General features: G+C 57.9%; 1 protein-coding gene across 15 annotated transcripts in view; it reads right to left on the reverse strand.

Moving 5' to 3' along the window:
* Positions 1-13,995, reverse strand: part of SRCIN1 (SRC kinase signaling inhibitor 1) — a 76,946-nt gene extending 62,951 nt beyond the window's left edge. For 8 of the 15 annotated variants that reach the window (XM_045374897.3, XM_074019432.1, XM_005583967.5 and 5 more), the window contains exons 1-2: positions 12,579-12,818; positions 4,164-4,226 (exon numbers count right to left, since the gene is read on the reverse strand). In XM_045374897.3, the coding sequence (XP_045230832.1) occupies positions 4,164-4,226; positions 12,579-12,702 (187 nt within the window). In that variant the 5' untranslated portion in view covers positions 12,703-12,818. Of the gene's footprint in view, positions 1-4,163; positions 4,227-12,578; positions 12,819-13,771 lie in introns of those variants that run through there. The other 7 variants (XM_045374898.2, XM_074019433.1, XM_074019423.1 and 4 more) reach the window with 2 other exon arrangements.
* Positions 13,996-15,435: the final 1,440 nt, after the last annotated feature.

Below are 15,435 nucleotides of genomic sequence, written 5' to 3' on the forward strand. Positions count from 1 at the left end.
CTGCCTGGAATTCTTGGGCTAGTGGCCTGAGGCCCAGGATGCCCCTGTCTGGCAGCCAGTCACTCTGAGAACTGGAAAACCACAAGCCCACATGATAATATCTGAGGCATATTAACCACACAGTGCTTCCTCCTTGCTAACCTACTTCCTCCTCCCTGCTCTGCTGCCAGAGGGCCCCAGGCTTGGAAGGAAAGGCTCCCTCACCCTCAGCTGCTTCCCTGCAAGTGCCCCATGTCTGCATCCCATGCTCGCACAGTGGCTAATTCTGGTGTCTCATCAGACAGTAATTATGGGGGAATCAGCAGTGCCGTCATCTCTGCAGCTCAGCACCTGTCACCACGCCACCATCCCCAGGCTGCTGGGATGGGACCGGAAGCTGAGGGAGGAGGGTTGTGCTGGGGTGAGGGGCATCTGCACCTTTCCTGCTTCTGCAGTCCTCACTTCCCCGCCCTGCCTCCCCAAGGTGAGCAGTGCACTTCAACCAGGTGGTCACCAGCCACACAAGTGCTCCCTGTTACCCGGGGCAGGTACTGAAAGCAGGTGCCATGTGTCCCATGTATGCATCCCCATGACCAAACAGAACAGGCAGAAGGACACAGCAAGTCAAGGCTCAAATCTCACCTTGGGCACTTGCCATACGTGTGACCTTGAACAAATCATTTCAGTCCTCCAGGCCTCAGTTTCCCCAATGGCAAAATGGAGAAAACAGCACCTCCCTTGTGAAGACGGGAAGAAATAAGGTGTGTAATAGCACAGTGCCTGGCACATGTGTGGTCATGTAGTCATTCAACAAGCAATTCATACACAGTTACTTTAATGTGTTAGGCAATATGGGGATGCCAAGATGAATGAGATGATTTAGCAAGGATCACACTGTGGCTACACTGAGGCACAGGCTTTTTTTTTTTTTGTCGGGAGGCAGGGATGGCTAATGGTATTTTGTTTTATTTCTTTGAATTTTAATACCTCTAAGGAGCACAGGAAGTGAGGTAAGGAAGGGCGGGCTGCAGAGGCAGGAAGGCACCCCTCTCCTCACCACAGTCCCCACCATTCCCTATCATCCTCATGCATCGCTTCCCTCATTTGCTGCCCCTGAAGGTACTGAGTTTGCTGCCCCCACAAGCAAAAGTAGGCTAATGGGCTTAGTTATGTCCAGAACTGGTGACTGTTCAAGAAAGGTTACATTAGGAGCCACCAGAGGTTTGACAGTGCTCCGGGAGATCATAGGGGCGAGCCCAGAGGCGGTTGTGGGGAAGGGCATTTCAGGGAGGAGCAGGAATGGGAGGTGATGAAGAGGAGCCCAGCCGCGGAGGCAAAGGACCACAGGGGAAGAGGCCAGACCCAAGGGAGCTGCTGGGGCCCCCACCTGGCTGCAGCATGGACTCCTCAGGAGGAACAGGGTGGGAGAGGAAGGTGATGAATCTTAGCATGAATTCTCCACGGCGTTGGGCCAGAGGAGTCCTGCTGCCGGAGTGCAGAGGGAGGCAAAGGTGCACCAGGGAATGGGGTGAGACCCACACAAAGCTTCAGGTGAAGGCGGGGGGTGGGGTGCGGGGGGTGGAATGGAGGGTGTAGGGCTGAGGCTACCCTGCTAGAGACTGGGACTCTCTCTCTGACCTCAGGCATGCTACTTAACCCCTCAGGTCTGTCTGTCTCTTCTCCCACAAAACAGTCAGCAGCAGTGAGCTCACAGGACAGTTGTGAGGATGAAATGAACTAACGCGTGTACAGTGCACAACCCAGCATCTGGCTCCGAGGAAGCACCCGATAAATACTGGCCATCAGTATTTTCATTATTACCAGTGATGATTTTTCTTCTCAAAACTCAGCAATGACTAAATGAGCCCCATCCCCTGAAAGCCCACAGAGGGAGCACAGGTCTCTTCTAACCAAAACCAGAGTCAACAGTGAGGGACTGACCCCGGTGTCCACTACCATGGTGGCCTCCTCCCGACTCCCACCCCCTACACCCTCAACAGGCATTTCAATAATCCTTCACAGCACTCTTTCAAAACCCATCCACGTCTTATTCCACTCTGGCTGATAAAGCCAGGACAGGGGCTGCTTCACCTTTTTGCAGAGGTAGAAAGTAAGTCTTGTAAGGTACTGAGCTCCCCATCACTGGGGGTATTCCAGAAAAGGGTGGGTGAAAGAGACGAACATTCGGATCTCAGAGGCCCTTGCGCTGGCCCCCTCTGCCTGGTTCACTGCCCGAGCCCACCCTGCAGGCTGAGCCTTGGCCCCTCTGCTGTTTGTGTGGAGAAGCGGGGTAACTCACGCGAGCAAGGAGGGAAGAAAGGGCTCCAATTTCAAGTCTCTCCTCGTTCTCCTGGCTTCTCCCGGCAGCAGCCGAGGATGGGGGAGGGAGGGGAGCAGTGTCGTTGCTCTTTTAGGAAAACGGTAATTTTAATTAAGAGGCAGACAAACGAGCACTCTGCAGATTGTCTCAGAGCAAAGTTATTAAAAAGCCATCAAGGCGGCGGCAGCCACAGTGGCAAGGAGAGCTGCCTCCCCCAGCTGCCCACCTAGATTGTGGCTGAATAGCAGTTCAGAGAACTGGAGAAGGGCTGGAGGACATGGGACCTGAAAATAGCCCCTCTCCTAAGAAGGTAGGGCAGCACCCAGACAGGACCCAGGTGCAGCCTGCCCAACCCTGGGCAGTAGGTGGGGATGCAAAGGGTACCTGCAATTAGGCAGCCCCTGCTGTGGGCCAAGTCTGGGCCCATCACTTCTTTTTCTTTACTCTTCTCAACAATGCTGCCTGGGAGGTGTTCTTGTACCACTTTATAGGCACAAACACTGAGGCTCAGAGAGGGAAAGTGGCTCGTCCAGGTTCACACACTTAGGAAATGGCTGAAGTGGGGGTTTGAACCCAGGGCAGGCTGACTCTCAAGTCCAATGCTCCAGGCTGCTGGTCCTGGGCCCAGATTTGGGGGCAGGGATGGCTTCCCCCGCCCATACACCCTCCTCCAGCTGGGCTCTTTGATGTCCTCTGAAGCAGCCTCAGGAGCAACCTAATAATGTAATGTTACCCTTAGTCATCAAGGTCACCAGGGACTTGGAGGCCAAGTAACTGCTTGCTTGGCAGGGTCACATTATGAGGGGACACTCCACAGGGACATAAAGTTACAAAAGAGCTGCCAGCAGGGGGAGCAGGGGCAGATAGACAGAGGACAGGCCCCCACAGCCAAGAAATCTTCCAACTCTTCAACCTCTACTTGCTCAACACTTAAGCAAAGCATCCAGGAACCTATCTGCCTTGGTTGCTGTTAGACTCTGAGCCTAGTCCAGTGCCTGGCACAGGGAAAGTGTTCAATAAGTCTTCTCCCCCTCCACCCCCAAAACAGAGTCTTGCTCTGTTACCTAGGCTGGAGTGCAGTGGCACAATCTCAGCTCACAGCAACCTCTGCTTCCTGGATTCAAGCAATTCTCCCGCCTCAGCTTCCTGAGTAGCTGGGATTACAGGTGCCCGCCACCACACCAGGCTAATTTTTGTATTTTTAGTAGAGACAGGGTTTCACCATGTTGGCCAGGCCGGTCTCGAACTCCTGACCTCATGATCCGCCCGCCTCGGCCTCCCAAAGCGCTGGGATTACAGGCGTGAGCCACCACACCTGGCCTTCAGTAAGTCTTTATTGAATAAATGGATAAATGGATGAACAAGCAAACAATTGAATAAATGAAACGAGATCACAAGTTTGCATGTGACTGTAAGCTAAACAAAACGGTCCCATATTCTCCCATCCCCCACCCTCTGGGCATCGCTGGAACATGGACATCCTCCCATAAGAGGTGCCCCTTGCTCCTGATCCCTCTCCGCAGACCACAAGCCCCCTCGGCAGAGGATTCCCGCCTCTTCTTTTCACCCCAGCCCCAGCTTACATGGTGGCTTTGCAGCCTGCACACACATGTACATGCACGCGTGCTTGTACACGCACACTCACTGACATGCACACACGTGCACATACAGACATGTTCTCTACCAGCCAAAGTGCCCTCCCCAGAGTCAGGTATCTGCTGCCCCCTCCCCTGGCAAAGGCTGGGCCCACCAGGGATAGCCCCCTCCCCATTTCTGGCCCTCCAGGCTGGGGAGGAGCATCTGACTACAGAGAGCTGGCGGGAGGGGGAATCATGGGGGGCCTCCCTCCTCCTGGCTTACTAACCTGGAGACTTTAAACAGAGGGAACAGAGTCCTGGAGGCTTCCCTCCCGCCGCACGCTGGAGCCCTGGGTGAGGGACAGGAAAGGAGGAAAGTCGTGAATGAATGCCCAGAAAGGCCCGGCTGCAGCAGAGGAGCTGGAGAGAGGAGGGGTCGGGGCAGGGGCTCCCAAAGTGGGCCGGGGTAGGGGCAGGGCCATGGGCCATGGGCCATGAGGTTGGGGGAGGTGAAGCAGGTACAGAGCAAGGCAGAGCCTTAGGAGCTCTCCCTTTGGGGCCCCCCAGGGCAGACAGGATAGAGATTGGGTGTCATAGGAAGAGCAGGGACTGAGGGGGTAGAGACACTGGTGCGAGACAGACAGGGGGACGAACAGCAGGACAACACAGAAAACATGGGGTCCCCAGAACTGGGTTCCCAGGACAGACAGCCAACAAGCCACGCCTGGTTCTCCTCCCAGAAACAGGGGGAGATGCTTTACTGGGGTGCTCAACCTAGACCCCAAATGATAGCCCGCCTGCCTCCCTCATGCAAGGTTATGCCATTCTGGAAGGTTGATGGCTTCAGGGTCAGAGAGGCTTGCCATAATTGTCCCGGTGACAACCCTCTCCCCAGCCTAAGAGACCCCTATCTGCTCACTCCCCACTAACCCTGAGATAGCCCCGCTTCCCCTGCCTGCGTTAGAGACAGGCATTTCCCACCCAAAAGGCACTCATAGGTTCACACTGTGCCAGGAGCACAGACCTGCCTGAAGTCCTTCACTTAGCTACTGCCTCCACGCCCCCAACCCTCAACCTGCCACGGCAGGTCCCCTGCAGCTGTCCACCATGCCCCACCCTGCAGGGAAGTTCTTTCTAAACCTACTCCACCTCCCTCATGCTGCAATACTGATTAGCCTTTTACCCTGGGGCATGCAGCAGTAAGACCTTTCTTGCCTGGAGACACTGTGGCCCACACCCACTCAGGCACAGCCCTCCCTTGGCTGGCTCAGACCCATCCATACCCACAACACGTCTGGCTACAAGTATTCTCAGAGCCCCCTGCCAATCTCATGGTTCCAATTTTCCCACCGATTACCTAAAACGTCGACATCCCAGGGAGAAACAGCTGTTGGGACACGGACTGGGAGAAAATATTAAGAATGCTCACTAATGTGTCTAGCCCCAGAGGGCTTCCTGGATGAGGCAGTGGGAGGCACAGAAGTGAAGGCTCAGGAGCTCCAGCTTCCTTCTTACCACCAGCCCTTAGTGGCAGCTCCAGGGGCCCAGCCCCAGACAGGCTGAGTTGAGGATCTGGGTCTTAGAAAAATCTAAAGAGGTTTCTTATGTATGCCCTTTCCTCAGTGGAGGGTGGACCCTATTCAATCATTCAGTCAGACACAGGAAGAGGAGGAAGATAAAGATGTGACTATTTATTGAATGTCTACTATGTGCCAGGAACTCTGCCTAAATTACCTCATATAATCCTACTACCCACTCTGTGAGGAAGCCACTGTTATGCCCTCGATCTACAGGGACGGAAACTGAGCTTCAGAGAGTGAAGCAACTTGCCCCAAACCACACAGCGAATGACTGTCAGGGCTGCAATTGCAGCCCAGAGCTGTCTGACTGCAGACCCTGAGCTCTTGACCCAGGAGCTAAACTGTCTCCTATCCACCCTCCCCAGTCGTTGGCTGTCTTCCTTTTGGTGGCCTCTGGGAAGTTCTGCCTAAAGTCTAACCTCTTTCTATTGGATGCTCCAGCAGAAATTATCTCCTATGGGCAGCAAGGTAGAAGAGAAGATTTCTCTTCTGTCTCTGTCCCGTCCTAAGAGTGGGAGGCAGACTGTTCTAACCCAAGGCTGCCAGTGGACCAGGATTGCCGTGAGCCATCAGGTTGAGGAGACAGGCGGGTCCGGGATTTCCTGGGCTTCATCTTTAGGTGACATCTGCCTCTCTAAGAGCCCCTTCCTGCCCCTCCCACTTCCAGGAGAGAAGAAGCTCCAGGAAGCCCCGCACAAGCCCCTTCTCGTTTTACCAACCAGAAGTTCTCATAGTGCCCAGGTAGAAGAGAGCCCAGAAGTTCTGGGGTGGACAAAGTGAGAGTCTGCGGCAGTCCCCACAGCCCTCGCCTTTCCACAGAGCCCTAACTTTCCATGTATAAGGGGGCTGGGGACAAGAATGGGGAACTCATCAGGCCAGCCTGGTCACTGGGTGGGGTGGAACAGGCAGGGGACAGCCCAAGAGAGAAGACAGCAAGGCCCATCCCAAGGGCTTCAAGGAGCCATGGAAGGCCTTCCCAACAAGCTGGAGTCGTTCATTCTTCCCATAAGAAGCAGAGGCTGGTGCCTGGAGTGATGTCTGCTCCGTATGCAATTATCATGCATCCTAGGGGTGAGGGGAGACTGCAGAACACGTGCCCTGGCGATCTCCCCAGCTCTGCACAAACAGAAACAGCTAGGCTCTTTCTGCGGGGTCTCTGGGTCTGGGGTCTCTCTATAAGCTGAGTCTGGGGGCCCCTCTGTAGGTCCCTGGGTCTGGGGTCTCCAGCATGCTCTGCCAGCTGGAATGGAAAAGAAGCCAGTGCCCTGGAATGCGTGTATTTGCAGAGGTGAGAAAACCCAACTCCCTTCCAGTCTTGGTTTACTCCATACCAGGACATGCAGGCAACCGAGGCAGGTGGCCGAGGCTACCGGGAGCCAGGATAAGGCTGTGGGGGAGCTGAGCCACCAGCTTGAAGTGCCTTGTGGAAGAAAACCCGAACTGGATTATTGTCCCCGAATGGAATGGAGTGTGGCACAGCCAGTTCTGCTGGGGTGGGAGGAAAACAGTGAGTTTAGAATTCAGAGGACAGCTGAATCCTCTAGCCACTCCCTTCTCCATCCCCTGGGCTGGGAGGGCAGATGTAGGCAAGGTGTGCCTTCGGAACAGGAGGGGTGCTGTCTGTAAGGCATGAGTGTGTGTGTGTGTGTGTGTGTGTGTGTGTGTGTGTGTGTGTGTGTGTACATGTGTACATGTGTATGTATTCCAATATTCTCTTGGGCCAAATCTCCATTTTTTTTTCTTAGCTGAAGCTGGGAAACAGTCTTCCCACCCTCCATGTGGCAAAGCAATATTATCCAAGGGAGAGGAGGTAGAGAGAGCCTGGGAGCACTGGAAGGGAGCTTGAAGGTCCTCTAGTCCCACCCTCTTTTCTTATACCAAGGACACTGAAGACCAGAGAGGGCAACTAAATTGCCAAGGTCACACAGCAGTAGGGGAGACAGGCAAGTTGACTCCAGCCCAACGCTTGTTCTTTACAACTTACCTCTTTGCCCTAAGGAACAGAGGAGCAGCTTCTCTCTGTCTCCTCCTCTTCTCCCTCTCCCGCAGCACTGGATCCCTCTCCAGCAGGGCCCCCTACACTCTGGCAACCACACCAGCCACACTCCTCAGGATGCCCAAAGGTCATATGAAAGGCTGAGCAGTCCCCTGCCCCTAGGTCCAACACTAGTCTACGGGTGCTCACAGACCACTGTCATTGAGGTGAAAGATGCAAAAATACCACCAGAGGCTCCCATCCTGGAGTGGCCACATGCTGGGAGGTTTATCTTCCTATCTAACCTTGATTCCTCCTACTACAGCGTGGGCCTGCTTCCTCTCAAGCTGTCCTATGCAGAGATGGAGGCAGGGGGAGAAAAGCAGGTTTCCAGCCTCCACACCCTTCTGTTTGCCCACCCCCAGCAGACAGGATGAGGGCAGGGTGTCCCTGGGTGGCTGGGCCCCAAGCCCAGTGCATGCGTGGGGCCCGAAGGGTGGGATGAGGGAGCAGCAGCCTGGGTATGGGGGAAACAGCTTTTCTAGGAATTGCCCCTCCAAGTCCTCATCCTCTGCAAAATCCTAACTAAGTCTCAGGCTTAGACTTCTCTAAGGATTATTATCTTCTCTGGGTTCAGAGATGTCTGTCACCTATCCCATCATAATTGATTGTTTATTATCCCAACAATAAATTGATTGTTTATTATATGTCTGGCACTGCGGGATGTTTTCATCTGCTGTTTCATTTAATCTTCACAAAAATTCCAGGATCAGAAACGAATCTGTCCCCTGGGATGGTCCTTCCTTAAGACTAAGTCTAACCTTGATCTCTCCTGCTGCATTTCCCCTGGCCCGGTCCTCCTTGGTGGCATTTTTGTTCCTGTCTTCAGAGACTCTTCTCATGACTCAGTGACCTACATGATCTTCTCCAGGCTATCAACCTTTACCCAGCCCTGCCCCAGGAGTGGGGAGATATGTAAGTAAAAGGAACCAAGGCATGCAAGGAGGCTCTGGGGGAGGTCCCCAAGAGGTCAGGTGGGGCTGCTGGAGGTAGGGGCAGGACTAGGGTGGCAGGTTCTCCTCCCTCATAATGTCCATGACGCCTGGAGGGGGTCTGGGCCCCACCTTCTGTGTGGTAGCTAAGAGGGCCCAGAGAGGCAATGAATGACCTAGTCCTTCTCAGTAACCATATCTGAGGCTCAGGTTTCAGCACACACATCCCTAGAGCCCAGGCGAATGGGCAAAAGTAGGCAGGGGCACAAGGGCAGGACTTGCCATGGGTTGAGCCTGGGAGGTGAAGCCAGAGGAGGAGCTCTGACACCTGGCTAAGCTCCCGGCAGAGGGCTAGCAGGCCCTGGGAGGGTGCACAGCCTCAAGCCCCTCTGCCTGCTGCAGGGTCAGGCCTCCGTGGGGTTTTGCACCCCCTATTCTAGCCACAGGCAACTTTGGTGAATTCACCCACCACATGGCTTCTCTGTTTTGACCTTTTGCAGCAGGAGTGCTGAGGGCAGGGGTCTCCTCCACTACAGTCATCCCCCCACCCTGCCCCCAGCATGGCTGGAACATAGGGGCCAGACTCACCTCCCCAGGGAATGTTCAGGCCCAGCTTTCACCCCTCTGGGAAATCGGAGCAGCAAAAGCATGGGCCAATGGGCAAGGGGAGTTGGAATGGTGGGTGGGACTCTGGGCCGGGTGTGGGCGGCACCCTCCCCCTTCAAGCAGGCACCATTAATATATGCAAAGCATATGCAAATCACCCAGAAGAGAGACACAACACCGCTGGAATGTCACAAGAGACCTTGGAGATCAGCCAGCCCACGCCCCCTCATTTCACAGGTGAGGAAAGAGGCCCGCGCTGGGAAGGGACTTGCTCAAGGTCACGCAGACATCTGGGCACTGAGGAAGGATAAGAATGAGCTCTCTCGACTTAGTGCAGTGCTTTTTCCACCAGGGTCTTGTCTTTCTGCTGGGGGGTTTACAACATGGCAAAGGGGCCCCAGGGAGTGGATGGGGCTCCAGGCAGGCCCATCAGAGACATGGGTGGGAGATGGAGCCGAGAGGCTTCCTGGATGCCTCCCTTACCGCCTCTGCACCTGGAGACGGTCTGGTGGGTGTGAGGGGCAGTGCAAGGGCAGCATAGCACCTGGGGGGCCAATGGGTGGAGGGGCGGGAGGCCGGAGGTAGGCAAGGAGAAATCTGAGGGGCAGGGGAGAAGAGCAGGGAACCTGGGGTGTTTGAGGCAGGGGAGGAAGAGCCCAATGTCAGGGCAAGGTGCCCGCTGTGGTGTGGGGAGGGGGATGGCGCCCTCAACACACACACACACACACACACACACACACACATCCCTAAGTGCTCAGCAGCCCTTCCTGGACTCTGACAATTATGGCACCTGACAGACCATAATAGTTAACCCAGGCCCATCCCTTCTGAGGCCACTTCCCCGCCCCCAACTTGGCTTCTCAACCTTCCAGACAGTCCTCGAAAGCAGGGCCAGAGCTGGGGAAAGGAAGGGGCGGCAGACAATGGGAGGGGCGGTCAGAGGGAGGAAGGGGGAGGCAGAAGAAGAGACAGGGAGACAGGGTTAGAGAGAGAGACAGCAGGAAGGGCAGCACAGGAGAAATTGAGGGGCAGGGAGCGGCAGGGGAGGAATGGGGAGACGGAATGGCACAGAGGAGAGATGGGGGAGGGGCGAAGACTGAGGGCATCCAGGGGAGCACTCTGGAGCCCAGGTATCGGGTAGAGGAACCCTGACCCCGAGGTTCTAGGCTGCTTGGCAGGAGTTAGGGACCATGCCCCTGCCCCTCTGCCCACCTCCCCAGAAACTCCCCTGGTTGCCAGGAACTCAGTCCTCCCTCCTTCACTGCCTCCCTCCCTTCCTCCCTCGGGGCAGGCACTGCTTCCCAGCCAAATCCGAAGCCTTCATCTCCGCTTCTCAGAGCTTGGAATGAAAGAAGGGGAAGCGAGTACAGCCCTCAAACCCGCTGACGGCCAGATTTTTATTATCTTTGCTCGAATGGGCCCTAGGAAGCCAATGAGGTATTCTTCAAAGAGCATCTGAGTGCCTCATTGAAGCCTGCACCTGCACCTGCACCAGCCCACCCACAGCAGGCAGCCAGGACTTGGGGGGCACAACCTGTCCCCCAACCCCCCACAAGTCCTAGAGTCCAGAGCCTCGGCTACCAGGAGCCTTACCCTCAGCAGCTTGTATCCAAGCAGGGGTCCCTAGGTCAGGAAACCAGGCTTAAAGCTAGACTTAAGTCTGCTGGGCCTCTGAGGCAGTCTCTGTCCCTCTCTGGGCCTCAAGGACATAAATGAAGGAAGAAAACAGATCTCCTTGCCAGGGCTTGGAGGAGATAAATGCTTGGGATTCCTCGAAAGAGCAGCTTTTATGGCACGCCCTGGATCCTTCCCCTGAACTCCCTGCCTGCCCAACACCCACAGGCCCCTTTGCAGGAGCGCCCCCCACCACATCTGCCTCTTCATGTGCCCGGGCCGCTACCCAGTGTGACAGACGCCATGAATTGTTCTTCCTTGAGCCCCAAACTCAGCTCCCTCCGTTCCAATCCTCAACACTGTCTCCCTTCTTTCCCCAAAACCTAACCTGGGGTGGGGGTGGGGGCTCAACAAACTGGGTACTTCAAAGAGCCCAGCCCCCTCCCTCCCAAGCACTTCCAGGGCTGGGGTTTTGGCAGAGAATGCCAAGGTTGGCATGGGCAGACGGCAGCCATGCCACCCCCACCCTCTAGCTCTGACCACACTGTCGATGCCCACAGCCAAAGAAGGAATCAATGGTTCTAATTAAACCCTTTTTCCAGGGTGGGTCCCTGGCGAGAGAGGGAAGAGGGAGAGAGACAGGGAAGAGGGAGAGGGAGAGAGAGAGAGAGAGAGAGAGACACAGAGAGAGCGAGAGCGCATCAGAGAGGCCCTGCATCCCAGCGCCCAACCCAGTACTCTGCACATCTTTAAGATGCCAGGAACCCAGCAGGGATCAGGCCACGAAGACCCCAGACCCTCTGCATTAGGCAAGGAGGCAAGTAGAGGGGCAGGGGAAAGCCTAAGGTGGGGGTAGCTCTTTGAGAGGCTCATTCTAGAGACCCTTCCCCTAGTGGAGTATCCCCCTCCACTCAGCACTCCCCAAGGACCACAGTTGCCTTTTGCAGATAGAGCTCCAGGGCACAGAGAATGGGAGCCAGAAGGGGGATTTGTGCCTCCATCCCAGCCCTGAGGGTCATCACAGAGAACCAGCCATCGTGGAAAGGGCGGAAGGAGCAAGAATTGTTGTGGGGGGGACTGGACAAAGACCCTCTTGTCCCCAAGGCAGGATGGCAGGAAGCCAGGGCAAAGCCTTTGCACTTGCTGCCAATGGTGCCTGGGTGCCAGGCAGTCTGGGTGGGGATGGCAGGGTGGGGGGTAGTGGTGGTGGATCTTATTATTGGAATCCCTCCCCTTATGCCCAGAGCCCTCACCCCATCCCTTGCTTCTACCCCAGACTACTAGCTAAGTCTCAGTCCCCAGCAACTCTCAGCTTGCCTGGAGAACTCCTTCCTGTGTGAATGTTCCTTTCCGTGTCCCTGACACCTGTACGGAGTGGCCCATCACCAACCAGAACCAGCAAAACCCCTCAAATGCACCATAGCTGCTCCCCACATACAACCACACCAGAAATCACCACCATCATAGCTGCCACCAGTGGTGACAGCCTCACAATCTCCATCAAATGCATCATCAATTTTTTAAAGACCAACAAGAGGGAAAGGGACGGGAATAAGATAAACTGAGGCACAGAATTAGACAGCAAAGCAGTTGGCTCAAGGTCACGCAGACCAAGATACCAAGAGTCGGGAAGAAGGTATCCTGACGACCCCCAAAAAGTGCTCAAACCCCACCCAAAGGAACATTCAGGCCCACAAACCTGGAAGTCTGATCAGCTTCCCTCACTCCCAAGCCTCACCTGTTTCTCCCTTCCCCAAAACAGACAGCAGATCCTCCATCTCCTTTTGAAAGGCTGCTGCCAGAAACCCCCAACCCCAGCTCGGGGAGCCCACTTTCCTTAAAGTTGGGGTGCTGCAGGACCTCCTTGTCCCACAACATTTGAGGAGAGGGGCTGGGAAGATTCCCCTCCTTGCACACTTCCCCGCGCCTGCTCACCTGGCTCCCCTCGGCCCCCAGGGTCCCTCGGTCCAGCCTCCTCCCTGGGAGAGCGGGCTCTGCCCTCCGCCGTCCTCTCCCACCAGGCCAGGGCAAAGCGCCGGAGGCACTGCCAGGGCTGCATGGGGAGGCGTGGGGCTGGGGGGCGCGCACCAGCAGCCTCACACGCCCCGCCGGGCCCTGACAGCCGAGCTGCGGAGGCACCCGGCCTGTCCCCTCTGCTTCCACCAGCATCCTGCTGCCCCCACCGACAGGACTCGGAGCTGGCCCGGGAGCTTCTGACGTAGCAGGGGGGTGCGTGGGAGGGGAGGGTGGGCCACGGTGGTGCGTCCCCTTCCCAGCCCCACCCTCCACCCCTCAGCCGCCTGCAGTCCCTATCTTCTCACTCACCCTAGATGCCCTCCCCAGCTGGGGGCGCCCTCCCCTGCCCTCTGGCCTCTGCGGGGGGAGGGGTTAAGATTAAATAGCCCCTCCCTAAACCCCTCCCTCTCGTGGCCCTCCCTACTCGCTGGTAGAGCGGGGAGCTGGTCCCCAGTTTCTGCAACTGCTGCTGAGGCTCAGAGGTCTCCAGGGCTAGGGCCTCGAGGTGCGGGGAGCTGGGGTGTGTGGAATACTGGCTTGTATCCTGGCAACGCGGCCAACCCCAGAACTCACTCATCCCCTTCCGTCCCTGAGGGCTGGCGCAAAGGGCCCACCACCACCATCCTAGCCCGTGCACCCCATTCTGGGAGCTGAGGGAGGGAGGCCTTTGATGCACCCCTCACTTCTCCATTCCCTTCCCCTCCCCCTGCATCCTCCTCTTCCCTCACCTCGGATGGACGCTCCCCTCCCCCTACCCTGCTCAACATCCATCCCCCTTCTTCTTCTCCTCCCCCCTCCCCCCTCCATACAAGCCCCTTTACAGTTGAACCCCTCTGGCCCCCACCCCGGGGCGTCGTGAGGCCCTCCCCACCCTGCCCCCTTCTCCGGTCCCAGCACTCCTCTCGCCTGGGTCCTTCTCCCAAGCCCAGCGCACAGCGGTCCCCTGCCCCCCACACACCTGCACCCCAGCATCCCTCGCCCCGCCGGCCACCGCCTCCCCGGCCCGGCCGCCGCCCCCGCCCCCGGCCGAGGGGGAAAACACACAAAGAAAACAGAAATACCTTCCACTTAAGCATGGAGGCACATTAGGGAGGAGAGAGACAGGGACATGCCTTGGGACGGAGCGTTCCCCATCGGGCGGGGGCGCGGGGGGCGGGGGCCCCGGGCCGGCCTGCCTGGCGCTCGCCCTCTCGCCGCCTCGCGGGCTCCTCGCTCGGCCCCAGCCCCGGGGCGCGGTGCCAGGCGGGCGGGCCGGGGGCGCGGGCCCCGCCGGGGTGGACCAGCTGGGAGGGCGCCGGCGGCCGGGCGTGTGGGTGCGCGCGCGCGCGGGCGTGTCACCGAGTGTGCGAGTGCGAGTGTGTATGTGTGTGTGTGAGTGTGTGTGCGCGCGCGCGGGCCGGCGCGGGTGTGTCACTCTGGGCGGGCGCGCGCGCGCGCGGCGCGGGCGCGCGCGTGTGGCCGGAACGTACAAAGGGCCGCCCGGGGCGGAGGAGGCGGGGGAGGGGAGGGGGCACTGCGCCTTCTCGCTCCCTCCAGCAGCACGGCGGGATCCCGCAGCGCGCGGCCGGGGCCGGGCGCGAGGCACGCTCAGTCTCCTCCCCGCGCCACCTGCTTCTCCCACCCCAAGTAGTGTTCGCACCACGATGGAGACAAATACGTTGACCAGGGACCGGGAACACTTGGAGGGTGGAGGACTCCTGGGTCTCCAAGCCTGGGCGCGCCTAGGGATGGAAAGGCTCTCGGGGCTGGGTGGGGAGGCGGGGCGGCGAGACTGGGGGCTCCCTTCAGCCAAGGTGACCTCGGAAACCAACAGCCGCCCCATTCCGGGAGCGCCTAGATCCTCCTCTGCTTCTGCCGCGCGACCCCTCACCCCACCGCGCCTAGAAGCGGCTCAGTCAGAGGGTCTGGGCTCCCCGGCGCCCCCTGCTGGGCCGCCTCCTGGCCCCGGCTCCGGGTTGCGGCCCCTCCTGCAGGCGTGCGCGGGAACTGCAGGCGCGCGTGCTAGCAGGGAAGTGGTCTGCGCCCCTCCGGCCAGTGAGACCCCATGGCAGGACGCTCCAGCGACGGTCCCTGCTCACGCCTCGCTTGGCGGCGCCACTGCCGCCTTTACCGCCGCCGGCAGAGCACTAGCTCGGCTCCACCCTGCTGTCCCCCGCCCCTCCGCGTCCCACCTTCGTTGGCCTACCTGTTGGCTCCGCAGACTTCTCCAGCGCTGACCCAGACCCAGACCCAGGCCCGCACAGACACCTCGTGCTCCAGCGGCCCCCTCCCTCCCTCGCTCCGATGCTCTGACCAGTCCCTTCTCTCTCAAGCTTTCTTGGGGAGGAGAAGGTGGGCTGAGTCCCCTGTCCCTTTTATTTACTTCTGGCGTTTCCAAAAGCAGTTTAGGTGAGCAAGAGAGGGAACAGAGTACTTCTATTCACTATGGACCATCAGGCAGAGTGGCAGGCAGGCAGAGAGCCCAGGAGAGGAGACCCCACCCCAAGTGGCCCAAATGACAAACCGGTTTCCCCACTTCCTGGTCTACCCAGTTGCAACCTTAATCTGGGCTCTCCCAATTTCCTGTCCACCCCCCCGGCCTGCCCCTGAGCCAACTACATGCCCAGCTAGGGACAAGGTCCCAGATTCCTCTTAGAGATCAATAACCAATTGCAGTAACTCAGATGCCAGGGCCAGGACCAGAGGAGAGGCCCTTCCCAGCTCCAGCGGCACAGATCAGGAAGACAGCCAAGAGCTGTGTCCTTGGACACACAGTCTGGGCACACGACCCCAGCGG

This window comes from Macaca fascicularis, chromosome 16, assembly GCF_037993035.2.
Source record: "Macaca fascicularis isolate 582-1 chromosome 16, T2T-MFA8v1.1".
Lineage (NCBI taxonomy): Eukaryota > Metazoa > Chordata > Mammalia > Primates > Cercopithecidae > Macaca > Macaca fascicularis.